The sequence below is a fragment of the Myotis lucifugus genome, unplaced genomic scaffold (assembly GCF_000147115.1).
Source record: "Myotis lucifugus unplaced genomic scaffold, Myoluc2.0 scaffold_12, whole genome shotgun sequence".
NCBI classification, from domain to species: domain Eukaryota; kingdom Metazoa; phylum Chordata; class Mammalia; order Chiroptera; family Vespertilionidae; genus Myotis; species Myotis lucifugus.
Window position 1 is genome coordinate 14,457,644 of NW_005871060.1, and position 16,309 is coordinate 14,473,952.

The 16,309-nt window shown below is 41.6% G+C and overlaps 1 protein-coding gene across 1 annotated transcript in view; it reads left to right on the top strand.

Moving 5' to 3' along the window:
• Positions 1 to 16,309, top strand: part of BMPR1B (bone morphogenetic protein receptor type 1B) — a 208,213-nt gene that overhangs the window by 162,696 nt on the left and 29,208 nt on the right. Inside the window, exons 4-5 of the mRNA XM_006084635.3 lie at positions 986 to 1,088; positions 1,598 to 1,700. Of these exons, the coding sequence (XP_006084697.1) occupies positions 986 to 1,088; positions 1,598 to 1,700 (206 nt within the window). The remainder of the gene's footprint in view (positions 1 to 985; positions 1,089 to 1,597; positions 1,701 to 16,309) is intronic.

The window sequence follows — 16,309 nt, forward strand, 5'->3', positions numbered from 1 at the left end:
GCTGAAAACAAAACCTGATGTTTTCATCTGACAGGCCAGCCCCGAAGCACAAGTACCAAAAGGCAGAATCTTAGCTCACTTCTGCTGTGCTGATTCCAACTCTACCCCTCCTTAGTTTAGTTGTGTGCCTTGGTAAGAGGTGAGTTTATTTCACAACCTCAGAACAAGGAGAGCCAGCATAGACATTCACCTGCATGGGTTCAGACCTCTGCTGTGCATGCTCTCACTAGCTGTAGGCCTTTGAGAAATTACTCAAGTTCTCTGAGCCTCAGTTTCCTATATAGAAGGTAAGAATAGTGCCACCTTCCTCAGAGTTGTTTTGTTCTGGGGGCAGGAGGTAGCAACCAATGATTCTCTATCATCATTGATGTTTTCTATCTCTATATCCCCTCTCCCTTCCTCTCTGAAATCATTTGGGAGAGAGAGAGAGAGAGAGAGAGAGAGAGAAAGAGAGAGAGAGAGAGAGAGAGATCGATCTACCCTAGCTGGTTTTGGCTCAGTGGATAAAGCATTGGCCTGCAGACTGAAGGGTCCTGGGTTCAATTCCCAGTCAGGGCACTTGCCCGGGTTGCAGGCTCGATCCCTGTGCAGGAGGCATCTGATCAATGATTTCTATCTCTCTCTCCCCCTCTTCCTTCCTCTCTGAAATAAAAGAATATATATATTGTTTAAAAAAGAGAAATCTCTTGCCAAGGACCAAAATAAGTGTTTAGTAATTGGTATATGTGGTTATTAATTGTACATGTGATATGGAAATTTTGGGTACTTCTTTCTCAGTTTTCTGTACAGAGGAACTATTACAAAATATTTATTGATAATTAAGTCAAGTTCCATGAAAGGAAGTTTCGGGACTCTCTCAACAGACTGTAACTTGTAATGATCATTGAACTTCTTGACTTTAATGAAACAAATGATGAGCATCTTCCTTTTCCCCTACACACACACACATCCCTACATTCACACTCCTTGCCTGTTTGGTCTTTAGCACAGATGGATATTGCTTCACGATGATAGAAGAAGATGATTCTGGGATGCCTGTGATCACGTCGGGATGTCTGGGACTAGAAGGCTCAGATTTTCAGTGCCGGGTAAGGAAGAAACTTGATTCCACTAGATTTCAAACAGTCAAGTTTCAATAAGAGAAAGCAATTGTGTGGGGTTTTTTGTTTGTTTGTTTGTTTATTTCATTAGCCTATTTTTAGTGATTTGGAAAATAATTTGAGCATTTTCATTGGGCCAATTCTCCCTTCATTTTGAAATGAAATATGATGTTTATTTTTGCTGTTAATTTCTGGCTTAGTGTCTCATTAGACCTTCCAATTTAGTTAACTGCATTATGCCTAGCTTTCTTCATCCGCTTACACTGTGCACACCCGTTATTACAAATGTAGTAGTAATTTTGTTGAAATGCAGACATTGCAGTAAGGTAATACATGATAATTTAAAAGAAATGACCTAAAATAAAAGAATATTTTCAACATGTTTGTGCAAGAATTTCAAGTAAGTTACCTAAATAGTCTTAATTTCTCAAGTTTGAGGTTATGTGCCTATGACATTTAGGGGACACCCACTAATAGCTTTTCGGGTTTAATTTTAGGACACTCCCATTCCTCACCAAAGGAGATCAATTGAATGCTGCACAGAACGCAATGAATGTAATAAAGATCTACACCCTACATTGCCTCCACTGAAAAACAGAGGTAAGGAAAGGCAGGCTTCCAAGCTGGAAAAGCCTTAGGCATAAAGAACATAAAAACGTGGATTATCCTTTCTTTTCTAAATGAATCTACCTGTACCATTTTCCACTGCTGGGGCAGAGGACAAGGCAAGACGCCATAATGAAACATTCAGAAACATGTGCAGGCAGTTCTTGGGAAAGTAGTCTTACATGGCTTCTCTCCAGTGAATCTTATTTCATAACCTCTCCCCTCTTCTCCTAGAAAACTAGTTTCTAGAGCGTGTAGTGTATTTCCGAAGGACGGGGGAGGGGGACAGAGCTTTATGCTTTTCCCTACATATTACTCAGAGGGTGTATTTCCTTCAAAAATGAGTATTTGTCTACATTTATTTCAAAAATAAAGGACCTTAAAAAAAGTTAATAAATAAATAAATAAAAATAAAGGACCTTAGAAAGGAGTACATCAGATTATTTGCCGGATTGTGTTTCCTTTTATCTATGCTAGAGTGTATTTTTAGTCAGATTTTATATTATATATTGATAAAATATATAAAATGGAGAAAACATCTACAAAATTTAATTTCAAGATTTATGCATTTAAATTAGCACCCCCAGAGACTTCTTGTTAAAAATAGCTCTCACATTTCCTTTCCTCTCCTTTTTCTCACCAAAAAATAAGTGATTTGTAATTGTCACAGAAATCTAAGTCCAAAGACGTAGATAAGTGGTTTAAAATGATTCTTCATGAGAAAAATTTTCCGACAAAATATAATGACATTTCATGGTTTTCATGATAATATTTTATAACTCTTGTTCCTACTGTAGCCTAGAAAGCTCTATAAGGTTATTCATAATAATTCATATCAAAATTCAGTCAGTTGTTTTGTTTGTTTGTTGTTAAGCCTCACCTGAGGATATTTTTCCCATTGTATTTTAGAGATAGTGGAAGGTAGGAAGGTGAGGTGAGAGAGAGAGAAGCATGGATTGGTTGCCTCCCACATGCGCTCCTGATCCAGGCTGGGGATCAAGCCTGCAACCCAGGTACTTACGTGCCCTTGACCAGGAATGGAACCCGTATCTCTTCAGTGTGCGGGCTGATACTCTAAGGACTGAGCAACACCAGCCAGGGCAAAACTCAGTCAGTTTTAAAAAATTTGCCAATCAACATGCTATGTCTTAAGGATACACAAATGGATGAAGGAAATTTTTGCTCTCAAAATGTGCACAGTTGGTTATGAGAAACATGTAAATAAATATACAGCAGTAGAGTTAGATTATAAAGTATAGTAAGAACACAACAGCGTGAGTGGCTCCCTCTTTCTGGCATGGAAAGATGTCAAAATAGCTTCAAAGAAGTGATACTTGAACAAGACTTTAAGTGAATAAGGCAAGAATAAAAATTTAAAAAACTAAAATGGCTAGTACAGCCAAGCATTATGCTAAGTTTACATTAATTAACCCATTTGAGCCTCACAACAATCCTATGAGGTATTTAGGATTATTAATCGCCATTTAAAGATGAAATTACAGCACAGTGAGGTCAATTAACTTTCCCAAGGTTGCACAGCCTGTAAGTAGCGGTGACTCTAAACAGAGGCAATGGTAAGTGCAGAGGTTTGGTTTGTGAAATTTGAGAATCAGTAGCTAAATACAAGCATATGAAATAGCAAGGCTTGTTGGAGAAAACCTCCTAATTAAGTTGTTTGAAGCCTCACTATTCAGAATGGGCTTGTAAACTAGCGCATCATTATCATTTAGAGCTCCTTGGAAATGCAGAATCTCAGGCCCCATCCCAGACTACTAAACCCACATTTTAAAGCAAGATTCCCCAAGTTATTTATGTACACATTAAAGTTTGGGCAACAAGCCCTAGCTGGTTTGGCTCAGTGGATAGAGCGTCGGACTGCGGACTGAAGGGCCCTAGGTTCGATTCTGGTCAAGGGCATGCCCGGGTTTCGGGCTCAATTCCTGGTTAGGGGCATGTAGGAGGCAACCCATCGATGATTCTCTCTCATCATTGATGTTTCTATCTCTCTCTTCCTCTTCCTTCTTATCTGAAATCAATAAAAACATTACAAAAAAGTTTGGGCAACAATTTTGCTAAAAAATGACCAAGAAGTTTACGAGAAGTTCACTGATGTCAAATTGTAGTAAAATTCTAAATGTTTACTTTCAGTTTCCATAGTTATTTCTTTATGAACCAGTTTCAAAAAGTAGGTGGTCTGTGGACAACATTTTGAATAACAGCACTAGTATATGGGCTTATGGGTTAGGGAGGGAGAGTGGAGAGGGAAGAGTGGCTGGAAAGGAAGGTAGAAATGATAGATTTTAGAATCTCTTTGTCAAGGAGGAAAGGTTTTTAATGTGCAAGTGGAAGTGATGTATCCTAGAAGTAACAATAGGGTTTAGAAAAATTCATTCATTCTTTCAGTCTGAAAGGACTGCAGTGCATGTGTTGTCCTGTAGATGGAGCCAGATTCTAGTTAGGACCAGGCAGGTGAAGGGGTATTCTCTGAGGAGGAGGAGGATGTAGGGTCTTTAAAAAATAGTGGAATAAATATCTAGAGAACTGAGTGAAAGGTTTGAAAAGAAGGGCAGCAGCACTGAGAAGACATCCTTGGTTCAGGGCATTGGGAAGAGGATGCAGGTGGATTATACTGAGGATTATGCGAAGTGTCTGGAGTTCAGTGGCATTAGGGTTACCTCTTTAAATGCTGGGGATCCCAGGCAGTGCCTAGGCAAGATCTTGGTGGACTCTACATCACACTTTTGTCACGCTCACTTTGGTGTGCAGTAAAGTCAGTGCAGACTGTGGTCTGAAAGCACTGGCATTTTTTACATAGTTATACCATATACTAAGGGTTTTTTGTTTGTTTTTTGCTTCCACCATGTACGTTTTTATTGGAAGTGTACTATATATCTTTACTGGATATCAGTAATGCCTTGGTCAGGAACATTAGAGTTGCAGCCATATCGGATTGTGTTTACACTAGTGCCCTGGTGCACAGATTTGTGCACATTGAAAGGAAATTAGCTGGAAGGTGGCCAGGGGTGGAACTGGGTGAGACTGGCTGGACACACCCTAGAGCCAACCTCCTGTGGTCCCTCCCTGGTCGATTGCAGCTAGAGTAGCACCATGTGGCTCGAAGGGCATCTGCAGAGTGAGCAGGGTCTCTCTGGCAGGTAGGGTCCCTCCGCCTGGCCTGTGGGGATCAGGCCAAAACTGGCTCTCTGACACCCCATAAGGGGTCCCGGATTACGATAGCGTGGTTCTCAGGTGATGCACCCCGGAATTGGGCTCTCTCCTCTCTGGTTCCGGGGTGTGTCACCCAAGAACCGCCGCTGCCAAGTCACTGCAGCTTGGCAGCTCCTACATTGAGCGTCTGCCCCAGGGTGGTCAGTGCGCATCATACCTACCGGCTGGTTTGATGGTCGCTTAGCCTTTTATATATATAGGTATGATATGTTAACCTAAAAGTAAAAGGCCAAGGTGAAAAGCAACAAGCATTTATTTGAGATTCAAAAGAATAGCTATTCAGGAAGCATTTATTCAGGCAGAAATCCAAATTGTGTTTTCCTTAGGAGGGGAAGGCAAGGGGTTCTTATGAGAAAGGGAAGGGGATCAATAACATGAATAGAAGGAAGGAATTTCTGTAGGTGCGGATAAACTAACATAGTGATGCCAATTCTAAAGAGTGTCTTTAATTTTCATATCTGCTCTTAGTTATTTTTGCAAACAGTTATTTGGAGTATAGTCCTGCTTTCAGGCCCAGTCCAAAGGTTATTTTGTTCATTTTTAACATTCCAAAGATTTGAGGAGTCAGACTTGCAAGCCAGTTCCTCTTGGATGGCAGCTCCAACTCCATTTTGAAGTGGCTACATTTATATTATTTTTCATAATTCATATTGGAGGTATGTGTGTATGTGGTTGGTATAAAACCCAGCATAAAGAACAGGGATGATATTAAAGAGTTACAGAGCCACCTTTTGATATTTTTAATTTTTGCTATTTTTTTAAAATACTTAGAACTATCCCTAACTGGTGGGGCTGGGGTAGTAATATAAATGTATGTCCACATTTCATTTACCTACGTATTTAAAACTCATAAACCAATATAGAAGACTGGTAAATGAACTACATTAGGTTAACTTAACAAATACAGTCTCATAATGATGATGGAAAACATCAGGTTGGCATTTAGAATGCTGGAACTACTGAGACATTCTCTCCGACATGGGAGTGAGTGGTGGGGATCCCCATTTTCGTTTTTCTCCTGCACTGTGAGGTGCCTCTCAGGCATGCACGTGGACACCCGTGCCGTGCTGGTCTCAGCCTATGGATGGTGATGCTGTCAGCTGGAACGCCTGCAGCCCTCACCTGGGCCTGCACTGCTTGTGGCAGCCCCCACACACATTCCCCACCTGGAGTCAGTTCTGTGGCTGGACTGGGCCTTATGGTTCTTATTATGATTGTAAGACACCTCAGCAACAACTGTCGGGGTGCTTTGAAGAAAAAAAAAGATTTATTCACAGGTTCTGGAGGGTATAGGGCAGTGATGGCGAACCTTTTGAGCTCGGTGTGTCAGCATTTTGAAAAACCCTAACTTAACTCTGGTGCCGTGTCACATATAGAAAATTTTTGATATTTGCAACCATAGTAAAACAAAGACTTATATTTTTGATGTTTATTTTATATATTTAAATGCCATTTAACAAAGAAAAATCAACCAAAAAAATGAGTTCGCGTGTCACCTCTGACACGCGTGTCATAGGTTCGCCATCACTGGTATAGGGTATGCCTGAGGGCCACACAAGGTCATGGGGAGGGGGGGGGAGAGAGAGAGAGAGAGGAGAGCGCTTGGATCTGGGGTTCTGCTTTTGTTGGACTGAGTGTGTGGTGCCTTGGGTTTTATAGACTCACTATTGGTGAATTTAAAGCAAAAGAGCGGTAACTAGGTTAGGGTGCAGATAAGAAGCAGGGCTACAGGAGTGGCCAGTTGTCTAGGTTATCCGGGGATTTCTGAAAGGAAACTTCATGGTTATTGTGGTCTGGTATCTCATCTCACTGTTTTCCTAGTGGCTGTGTCTTACAGCTGGCAATATGGTTATTGGAGATGGATGTCTTTGAATGGATGCCTTAGTGATCAAAAAGCTTCATTATCAGGCACTTACGCCAGAACAGTCCAGCCGTCTGGTTTATACTCCACTCACGTGTCTCGCTCCAGACACCCTTGGCCACCCCTCAGGACTTGAGGTACACACACCCTCTCCTTGTCCACCCTCAGGGGCACAGGAGAAAAGGAGAGGGCCTCACAATTCCTAGACACAAACCCAGGCATGAGGCCTGTTAGACAGGAGATTCCAGACTTCTGGGCATCGGCCAGTGGTTTACATAGAGAGCGGAGTGGGCCAAGTTCAGGGTGGACACATCCTCTGGGTCCTGCAGATCCACTGCTATATGGAAAGGAGCGAGGTTGGAGAGAGCCAGAGCAGGGCCCTCTAAAGCTCAGAGCTCAGGCCAATTTTCTGGCCTAACGACAATGGAAATTATCATAATAATCGTGATTATTGCTTATGTGAGTGGAATGCATACTTATTATGGCTCTTTTTAAGTACTTGGCATATACTAACTCATTTCATCCTCATAACCACCCACAGAAGGAGGTACTGTTATTAGTATTCCTATTTCACAGACCTGAAAGCTGAGGAATCGTGAGATTAGATACTGTGGGAAGTTTACTCAGCTGGAATAGGTGGTGGAGAGAGGACATGGGCCAGTGTGTCATCTCACTGAATATTCTGTAGGAAGCTCTGACTGACATTCTAAAAAGATGCTTTTCCCAATGTGAGTCAGAAAACTCTAAACAGTGGTATTTCACATAACAATGGACAATCAATATGATTATTTTCAAAGTAATATTTCTGTTATATTTTCCTTACACAGAAACTCTCAGACATGCATGATTACTATTTTTAGAATCTAGTGTTAGAGGTTGCTCGCTCTGCTTCTTGCATGTCCTGTGTGTGTTCTTATACTCCCTTTTCCTCCCTCCCTCCCTCCTTCTCCCTCCTCTTCTTCCCTCGAATTTAACATTTATTAAGTCCCAATAGTGTACTAGGCCATTGGCTTTCAAACTTTAAGTGCATCAGAATCATGTGGTGGGCGTGTTAAAATGCAGATTACTGGCCCCCACCTAGTTTCTGATTTAGTAGGTCTGAGTGTGCCCCAATAATTTGCATTTCTAAGGAGTTCCAGAGACCACATCTTGGAAAGCCCTGTACTATGCACTGCCTAATAGATTAATGTATGTTATTATAGATTTACTAGAGGCCCGCAGTGGAGGTGAGAGAAGCTCCCGCCACCGCTGCTGCGCTCGCCGGCCATGAGTCCGGCTTCTGGCTGAGTGGCGCTCCCCTGTGGGAGCACACTGACCACCAGCGGGCAGCTCCTGCATTGAGCGTCTGCCCCCTGGTGGTCAGTGTGCATCATAGTGACCAGTCCTGGTTGTTCCACTGTAACAGTTGCTTAGGCTTTTATTATATAGATTATAAATCTATGTCAAGTTACTATAAAAACAAAGACTATGTTATTAGAAGAATAGAGGGAAGAAAATTCCACCTCACCATTTTTTGTCGTTGTTGTTCTTTAATAATTACTCTTCCAAAAAAGTTAAATGATTAGCCTTATGGCGAGACATCTGTGTTACTAGATGCTAAACAATAACAGGCTTCTGATATGAGAAGTAGGGGTGAACACCTACAAGTGTAGGGTGAACACCTACAAGTAATTTGTCCTTATGACAAACACATGCATAGGAAACCTTTGCTACCAGTCCAGAGTTTTCTCGGACTCTCACAATCACATTCAGCCGTACTTATCAATGTATATTTATATCCTTTAAATTTTATTTGTCATCTTTTGTTTCAAAAAAAGAAGATGCTGAGTGGCCAGAATGCAGCTAAATTTTTTTAGGAATATTCATTTTCCTTTGCTTTGCTGATTCCATTTCAGCACCAGCAAAGCAGAATACCCTAGGAAAAAAGTCTTTCTCCGGAAGGAGGAAATGTCAAAGGCAATTAGATCAAATGCAGCATCTTCATCATAAACAATAAGGTGTGATCTGGGAAACACAGTAACACTGGGGCTGGTGCTGAGAGGAAGAAGAGATGTCTGTGTTGATGGAGAGGCTGTAGGGAGCAGTGGCGGTGCTGGTGTCTGGTCTCTGCCTGCAGAAGCAGTGGTGCTGGGGACGATGGTTTAGGCCCTGACTCAGCATCAGGTGGTTGCACCAAGACTTTGTGAGTAAAGGGTCCTCCTGAAATGGCATGTGGGTGGGAGATTTGATAAGCTCTCCCTCAAATTACTCATTATAGTCACTTGTTTTTATTTAATTGTCTTAAGTGGGCACTTAAAGCAGTGAAAGACTGGTGTTGAAATGAACAGAAGCCCTGGCTTAATTAAATGGGATCCAATAATTTGGCTCTTACAAAATAAAAGTTGATATCATTTTTGAAACAGGCATAATTGAAATAGGCATAAATTTCTTTAAATATGGGAATTACTCACATATATTGCATATTTATTTCATAAAAATGTATCAGACATAAGATTCTACTATGAAATATGGTAAATCCATGTATTTTAAGGCAAATTATAGAATTTCCAAAGTTAAAATTTACCTTTTTTTTTTTACTCAATTAAAAAATATATTCTGATCAGTTTACAGATTTTTTTTAAAAAATTACTATTGGTTAGTTTAGATATGCCCGTTACAAATTAAACTCCATAGGTAACAGGTATTTAACGAGTGAAACATCTCCAAACACAGGTAGATCCAGTATATGATAGTTTCTAAAATGCAAAGGACAGAATTTTCCTCCTGACACCTATATTATGCCATACCAACATAAACCAATACTGAGCTATATTCCTTACCAGGGAGTAAATCTACCATTCCTTGAAATGTTCAGCTCCTATTTTGGAATTTCCGGTTAGCACTGTATTGAAAGGATTTTAGAAATAGTCTTTTTATTTCTCATTGAACAAAAGTAATCTGGATATAAAACTCTGTCTTAACTTCCTTTATTACCAAAACATTTATTGCATTTCCTATTAAAATTCTTATTGAAATTATGAACCATCTTCTGGCTTCATGAGCACGGTCCTGTCATTTTAAGCAGTGACAGTCCAGCTAATTATCAAAGAGGAGACAAGTAGTGGCAGAATGCTATTGGGAGACCACTGGTGACTCTTCCTTGCCTCTCAGGGTGGAGCAGACTTCCCTGGAGAGTTCTCTGTTCCACTTGCCTGAGCAGCTGGAGGGACCGTGCAGGTCGAAATCTGCTGCCCTGGGGAACTGCAGGCCCGTTCCTCTCCTGATAGGCATCTGGACGTGTTCGCTTTCCAAGACTCTGGCAGTGACTTGAATGTTTACATTGTTAATGCTCTGAGCACGGGTAATGGCAGATTAAAACATGACCAGCACGAGGGACAGAAACAAAGGTTTATTGATAAGGATCACCTATTCATGACAGAAGACAGGGAGGCAGAGATGAGGCTGCAGGGGATAGAGTTATTGGGGCAAAGAAAAGGAAAATGGGAAGGTAATGCTAGCCTTAGAAAAGTGCTGGATGGTAAGGAAAGAATCCCTTCGGTCCCTTCGGGTCGCATTGCTCTCATAAATCAGACATTTGATAAGATGAGCAATAGATATAGAGTTCTTACAGGTCAGAGTGTATTCTGCATTTACATGGGAAATAAAAGGCAGTGAGGCTGAGAGTTTTAGTAAAATTATTTCCCTTGAATGAGAAAGTATTCTGTATTCATATACTGATAAGCATACTTTATGCTTATGTAGTTAGCTCCTCTAGTTTTAATTGTATCCAGCATTCTTCTCTTTGGTTTTCTTCAAATTTCAGGCCTTTTGTTTTTGTTATCCTTAAAATTGGAAATGCATTTTAAGCCAAGTTTCAAGAGATTGTATTTGTACATATATGTGCCATGGCATTTGCACACCTGCACATGTAAACATTGTGAATCGGACTCTTACTGGCAGAGGTATTGTGCTCACCTTGTGTTTATTGTTAACTTTGCCTAGAACCTAAGGGAGGTGGGGGGTAGAGAAAAATTTTACGGAGACAGTTCATTGTGTAAGTCTTAGCCTACTTAGTTCTAAGAGCCCACAAATTATTTTCAAGATTTCCTAGTTAACACTTCAATTAATACATGTCTAATTATATCTGATTCCTGTTAATAGTAAAGCCTTTAAGGCCTTTGGGAAATGTGCTGTAGTGAGTCAAGTTTCTGAACTCTTTTTTTCTGGACCATTGACAATGTTTCTGAATTTGTTAATGTAAAACTGCTTATTTTATTTATTTATTTTTAAAACTAGAGGCCTGGTACACAAAATTTGTGCATGGGGGGGTTTGGGAGTCCCCTCAGCCCAGCCTGCACCCTCTCCAATCCGGGACCACTCAGGGGATGTTCAACTGCGGGTTTAGGCCCAATCCCGGGGAACGGGTCTAAACCAGCAGTCAGACATCCCTCTCACAATCCGGGACCGCTGGCTCCTAACTGCTCACCTGCCTGCCTGCCAGATTGCCCCTAACTGCCCCCCCCAGCCTGATCACTCCTAACCACCTCTACCTGCTGGCCTGATCACCCCTAACTGCCCCCCGCTGCCGGCCTGGTTGCTCCCAACTGCCCCCCTGCCGACCTGGTCACCCCGCACAGCCTGCTGTTCAGTTGTTTGGTTGTCCCTCACTAACTCCCCTCCCGGTCTTGTCACCCCACGCAGCCTACCAGCCTGCTGTTCAGTCGTTACTGTGACGGCGTCTCAAACAATTTGCATATTTCTCTATTATTAGTATAGATATGTATATTTTTATTGATTTCAGAGAGAAAGGGAGAGGAGGAGGAGAGAGAGAGAAACATCAGCGATGAGAGAGAATCATTGATTGACTTCCTCCTGCATGCCCCACGCTGGGGATCAAGCCTGCAACCCAGGCATATGCCCTGACCGGGAATCAAACTGTGACTTCCTGGTTCATAGGTTGACGCTCAACCACTGAGCCACACTGGCTGAGCATAAACTGCTTATTTTAATGGTGTCTCATTTAGTCTTTTCAGATGCAGACTATTTCCAGTAATGTTTGGCCAGTAGTATAGCTCATAACTAATTTTTAAACATATATTTTAGACTAATGAGTATATCGTAATGTTAACCATTATAATATTAGGGAAAGAAATTAATAGAAAGATATGTGGATTTTAATTGATTATAAATAATCTAAACTCTCTGAAATATTTCAGAGTAAGCTTGATTTTCAACTTACGTGTTCATGTTCATTTCCTGATTTTGGTAATTAGATTACCAGTTGGTGAGACAATGTCCTTGTTCCCAGGAAGGGCACTCAGAAGTGTTTATGGGTAGGTATGTTATGTCTGTAACTTCAAATGACTCTCCAATTATAAACACATGCAAATAAATAAATAAACATGAATGCAAGTATATCCAGCGATGCATCACTTAATGATGGGGATGCATTCTGAGAAATGAGTCATTAGGTGATTTCATCATTGTGGGAACATCATAGAGTGCACTTACACACACCTACATGGTATAGCCTACTGCACACCTAGGCTCCATGGTATAGTCTGTTGTTCCTAGGCTACAAACCTGTATAGCGTGTTACGCTACTGAATACAAAGGCTATTGTAATTTGTTACACCACACTGTTAGGACACCTACAGTGACACTAGATGATAGGAATTTAAGTTTCATTATACTATGATAAGATTATATAATCTGTCATGTATGAAGTCATTGATTGAAATGTCATTATGCAGCATATAACTGTGTATATAGAGATAGGCACAAACACACACACTAAGGGAACAAGAGAATTATAAAGTAAATATGGTAAACATTTTTTAGATTGGAAATCTCTGTGAAGGGCATATTGGAATTCTTTATCCTTACAGGTTTTCTTTAAGACTTTATTTCAAAGTGATTAAAATATGTTCCTATTGATGGGGAAATAGAAACTGTGGCAGTCTTTGCTTTAGGAAATTTTGACAATGTGTATAAAAGGACAAAATATATATCTTTTGAACTAATAATTTTGGTAAACTAATAATTGTGGCAAAATACATAACATAAAATTTATCATCTTAACCACTTTAAGTGCACAGCTGTGTATTCAGTACCTTCATAATGTTGTACAACCATCACCACCACCCATCTCCATAGTTCTTTTCATTTTGTAAAACTGAAATTCTACATCCATTAAACCTTAACTCTCCCAATTCCACCATTCCGCAGCCCACCATTCTACTTTTCCTCTTTATAAATTTGACTGCCCTATGCACCTCATATAATGGAATCATGCATTATTTATCTTTCTGACAGGGTTATTTCACTTAGCATAATGTCCTCAAGACTCGTCCATCTTGTAGCTCATGTCACAATTTCCCTCCTTTTTAAGGCTAAATAATGTTCCAGGTATTTATAAACCACATTTTTTCTTATATATTCATCTGTCAGGGGACACTCTGATTTCTTCCACGTTTTAGCTATTATGTTAATCAGCTTAACAATGTTGCATATAATAACTTTTTGTGAAATATTTTGTTCATGAACTTTTTTGTTCATTGAAATGATACTGCAAATACATGGGTGCATATAATAACTTTTAGTGAAATATTTTGTTCATGAACTTTTTTTGTTCATTGAAATGATACTGCAAAGGCATAAAATAAAATGTTGGTGGTAATTTTCCTAAGCAGTGAGGTGATGGCAATTTAATTTATTTTTGTTTAGTTTGTGGTAATTTTTTTTTTCATGGAACATATACTTTTCATTGAGAAAAATAAGTTGCATTGGGTGGTATACGTTCCCCAGCCTAAGTGTTTAGGTAGCCATACAGTTAAAGGAATACAGCACAGTTGGAAAAGTTCTTCTCTGTAGTAACCAAAGTCATAAATTACAAAACTACCATTTAAAATTCAATAACAGTAACCACACTCTCAAGGATATATGATGCCCTTAATAAGAATGGTGCTAATATTATTACTATGTAAGTGTACCTGATTGTAGGCCAATTTTCTCAAAATATGTACCCGAGATTACCTGCATATAAATCACTTAAAATTATAGTAAAATATAAAAAAAATACTTTGAATTAAAATCTCTGGCATTGAAGTCAGTTAATGTGCATTTGTATAAAGTTGTCCAAGTCATTCTTATTTCTGTGATGTTTGAGAAATCACACTGTACATAAATCTAATTTGTTAGGAACCTGAGGTAAAACAACATGAATAATCTATGTATATAAAAACCCAGCGACCAGAACGGCAAATGACCAGAACGACCAGTGGCTATGACACGCACTGCGGCAGCCAACCAGCCTGATCCAGGCCCCAATCACCACCCCTCCCCGGCTGGCCCAGCCCCCAACACCCCGATCAGGGGCAGGGTAGGCTGGCCAGACCCCACCCGTGCATGAATTTGTGCACTGGGCCTCTAGTATTTAATAATTTTCTCTTTAAAAGGATCACACAGTAATTCTTTGAGTAGACCATACCCATTCTTTTAATGAAAAATTCATGTATGTATTTTTGAAGGGCATCTTTATTTAAAGTGAGGTGCATGCACATATATTGTACTTGGGAACATTTGAGGAATTCTATTCCTTTATGTCCATCAGAAGATGACTATGTTTTATATACAATGAATATAGATTTTTGAAAATACAAATTCATGATACAAACCACATGAGGAAAGCCTGTAAACCCATCAGCTGGATCTGAAATAAAGATGAACTACCTAATTATATTCTAGGGGCATTGATCCATTTATTTCATTTGTTTATATTCTGTACTTATATCTTACTAGAAGCCCGGTGTACGAATTTGTGCACAGGTGGGGTCCTTAGGCTTGGCTGGCAGTCAGGACTGATCAGGGCCAGGCCGATTGGGGCTGGGCTGATTGAGGCCTGTCGGCCGATGGAAGGGACAGAGGAGGTTGGCTGCTGGCCCCAAGGAGGGAGCTGACCCTTGCCCGCCCTGGGAAAGGGGCCATGCCTGCCCTACCTACCCCCAGTTCCCTGCCCCAGCCCAGAGCCCAAAGGCCCTGGTGGGGTCGGGAGAGGAGGCGACGATTGCTGGGCCGGGCACAGAAGGAACGGACACTGAAGGCCGCTGGAGGTGCCCTGCCACCACACGGTTCCCCTCTCCCCCCTGCTCCTTCCCTTGCCACTGTGCTACCACTGCAGTGGGTGGGTGGCCCCCAGGGAAGTGAGAGGATGGGAGCGAGACAAACCCTTGTGTTGAGGGCTGACTTTCAATAGATCGCAGCAAGGGAGCTGCTCTGCCACATACAAAACCCCAACCCAGAAGCAGATTGTCTACAAATGGTTTAGCACCAGGAGCCAATGGGGGCCGGCTGGCTCGTGGGAGGGGCCGTGGGAGGTTGGCTGTGGTAGTGCAATGACCACCAGGTGGCAGCTCCTGCGTTGAGCATCTATCCCTGGTGGTCAGTTTGCATCATAGCAAATGGTTGACCAGTCATTCTGGTTGTTCAGTCGTAATGGCCGCTTAGGCTTTTATATATATACTAGAGGCCTGGTGCATGAAATTTGTGCATGGGGGAGGGGGGTCCTTCAGGCCGGCCAGCATCCTCTCCAATCCAGGACCCCTCGGGGGATGTCCAAATGCTGGTTTACGCCTGATCCTGCAGGAATTGCCTCTGCCTCTGCCTCAGCCCCCGCCACCGTGGCTTTGTCCAGAAGGATGTCCGGAAGATGTCAAGTCTAATTAGCATAAACTGGCAGTCGGACATCCCTCTCACAATCCGGGACTGCTGGCTCCTAACCACTCACCTGCCTGCCTGCCTGATCTCCCCTAACCAGCTCTGCCTGCCGGCCTGATTGCTCCTAACTGCCTCTGCCTTGGTCCCCGCCACCATGGCTTTGTGAAGAAGGATGTCCGGAAGATGTCCAGTCTAATTAGCATATTACCCTTTTATTAGGATAGATAGACTATAGGCCCAGTTGCACGACATTCGTGTACTCGGAGGGGAGGGATTCCCTCAGCCTGGCCTGCACCATTTTGTAGTCCGGGAGCTCTTGGAGGATGTCTGACTGTCGGCTTAGGCCTGCTTCCTGCTTCCTGTGGGGAATGGGCCTAAGCTGCAGCTGGACATCCTTAGTGCTGCTGCAGAAGTGGGCTTCTGAGCTTGCCAGCCGTCAGCCCAGCTTGTGGCTGAGCGGTGCTCCCCCTGTGAGAGTGCACTGACCACCAGGGGGCAGCTTCTGCATTGAGTGCCTGCCCCCTGGTGGTCAGTGTATGTCATAGCAACTGGTTGTTCCACTGTTCAGTCGATTTGCATATTACCCTTTTATTATATAGGATGTCAAGCACATTTCTTCCAGCATGCTCTTGAACTAAGTGCCAGATGAATGATGATTCATGCTAATTGAAACTATTTAATTTGGGATATATATACATGGTGTACCCCCCAAAACATATATACACACTTTGAATAACTATTAATTCCAATGGGTTAAATCTGAAAAGAAAGGAACAGCAATTGAGCTACCAGAAAAAAGTGTGTATACATTTTTTGGGAC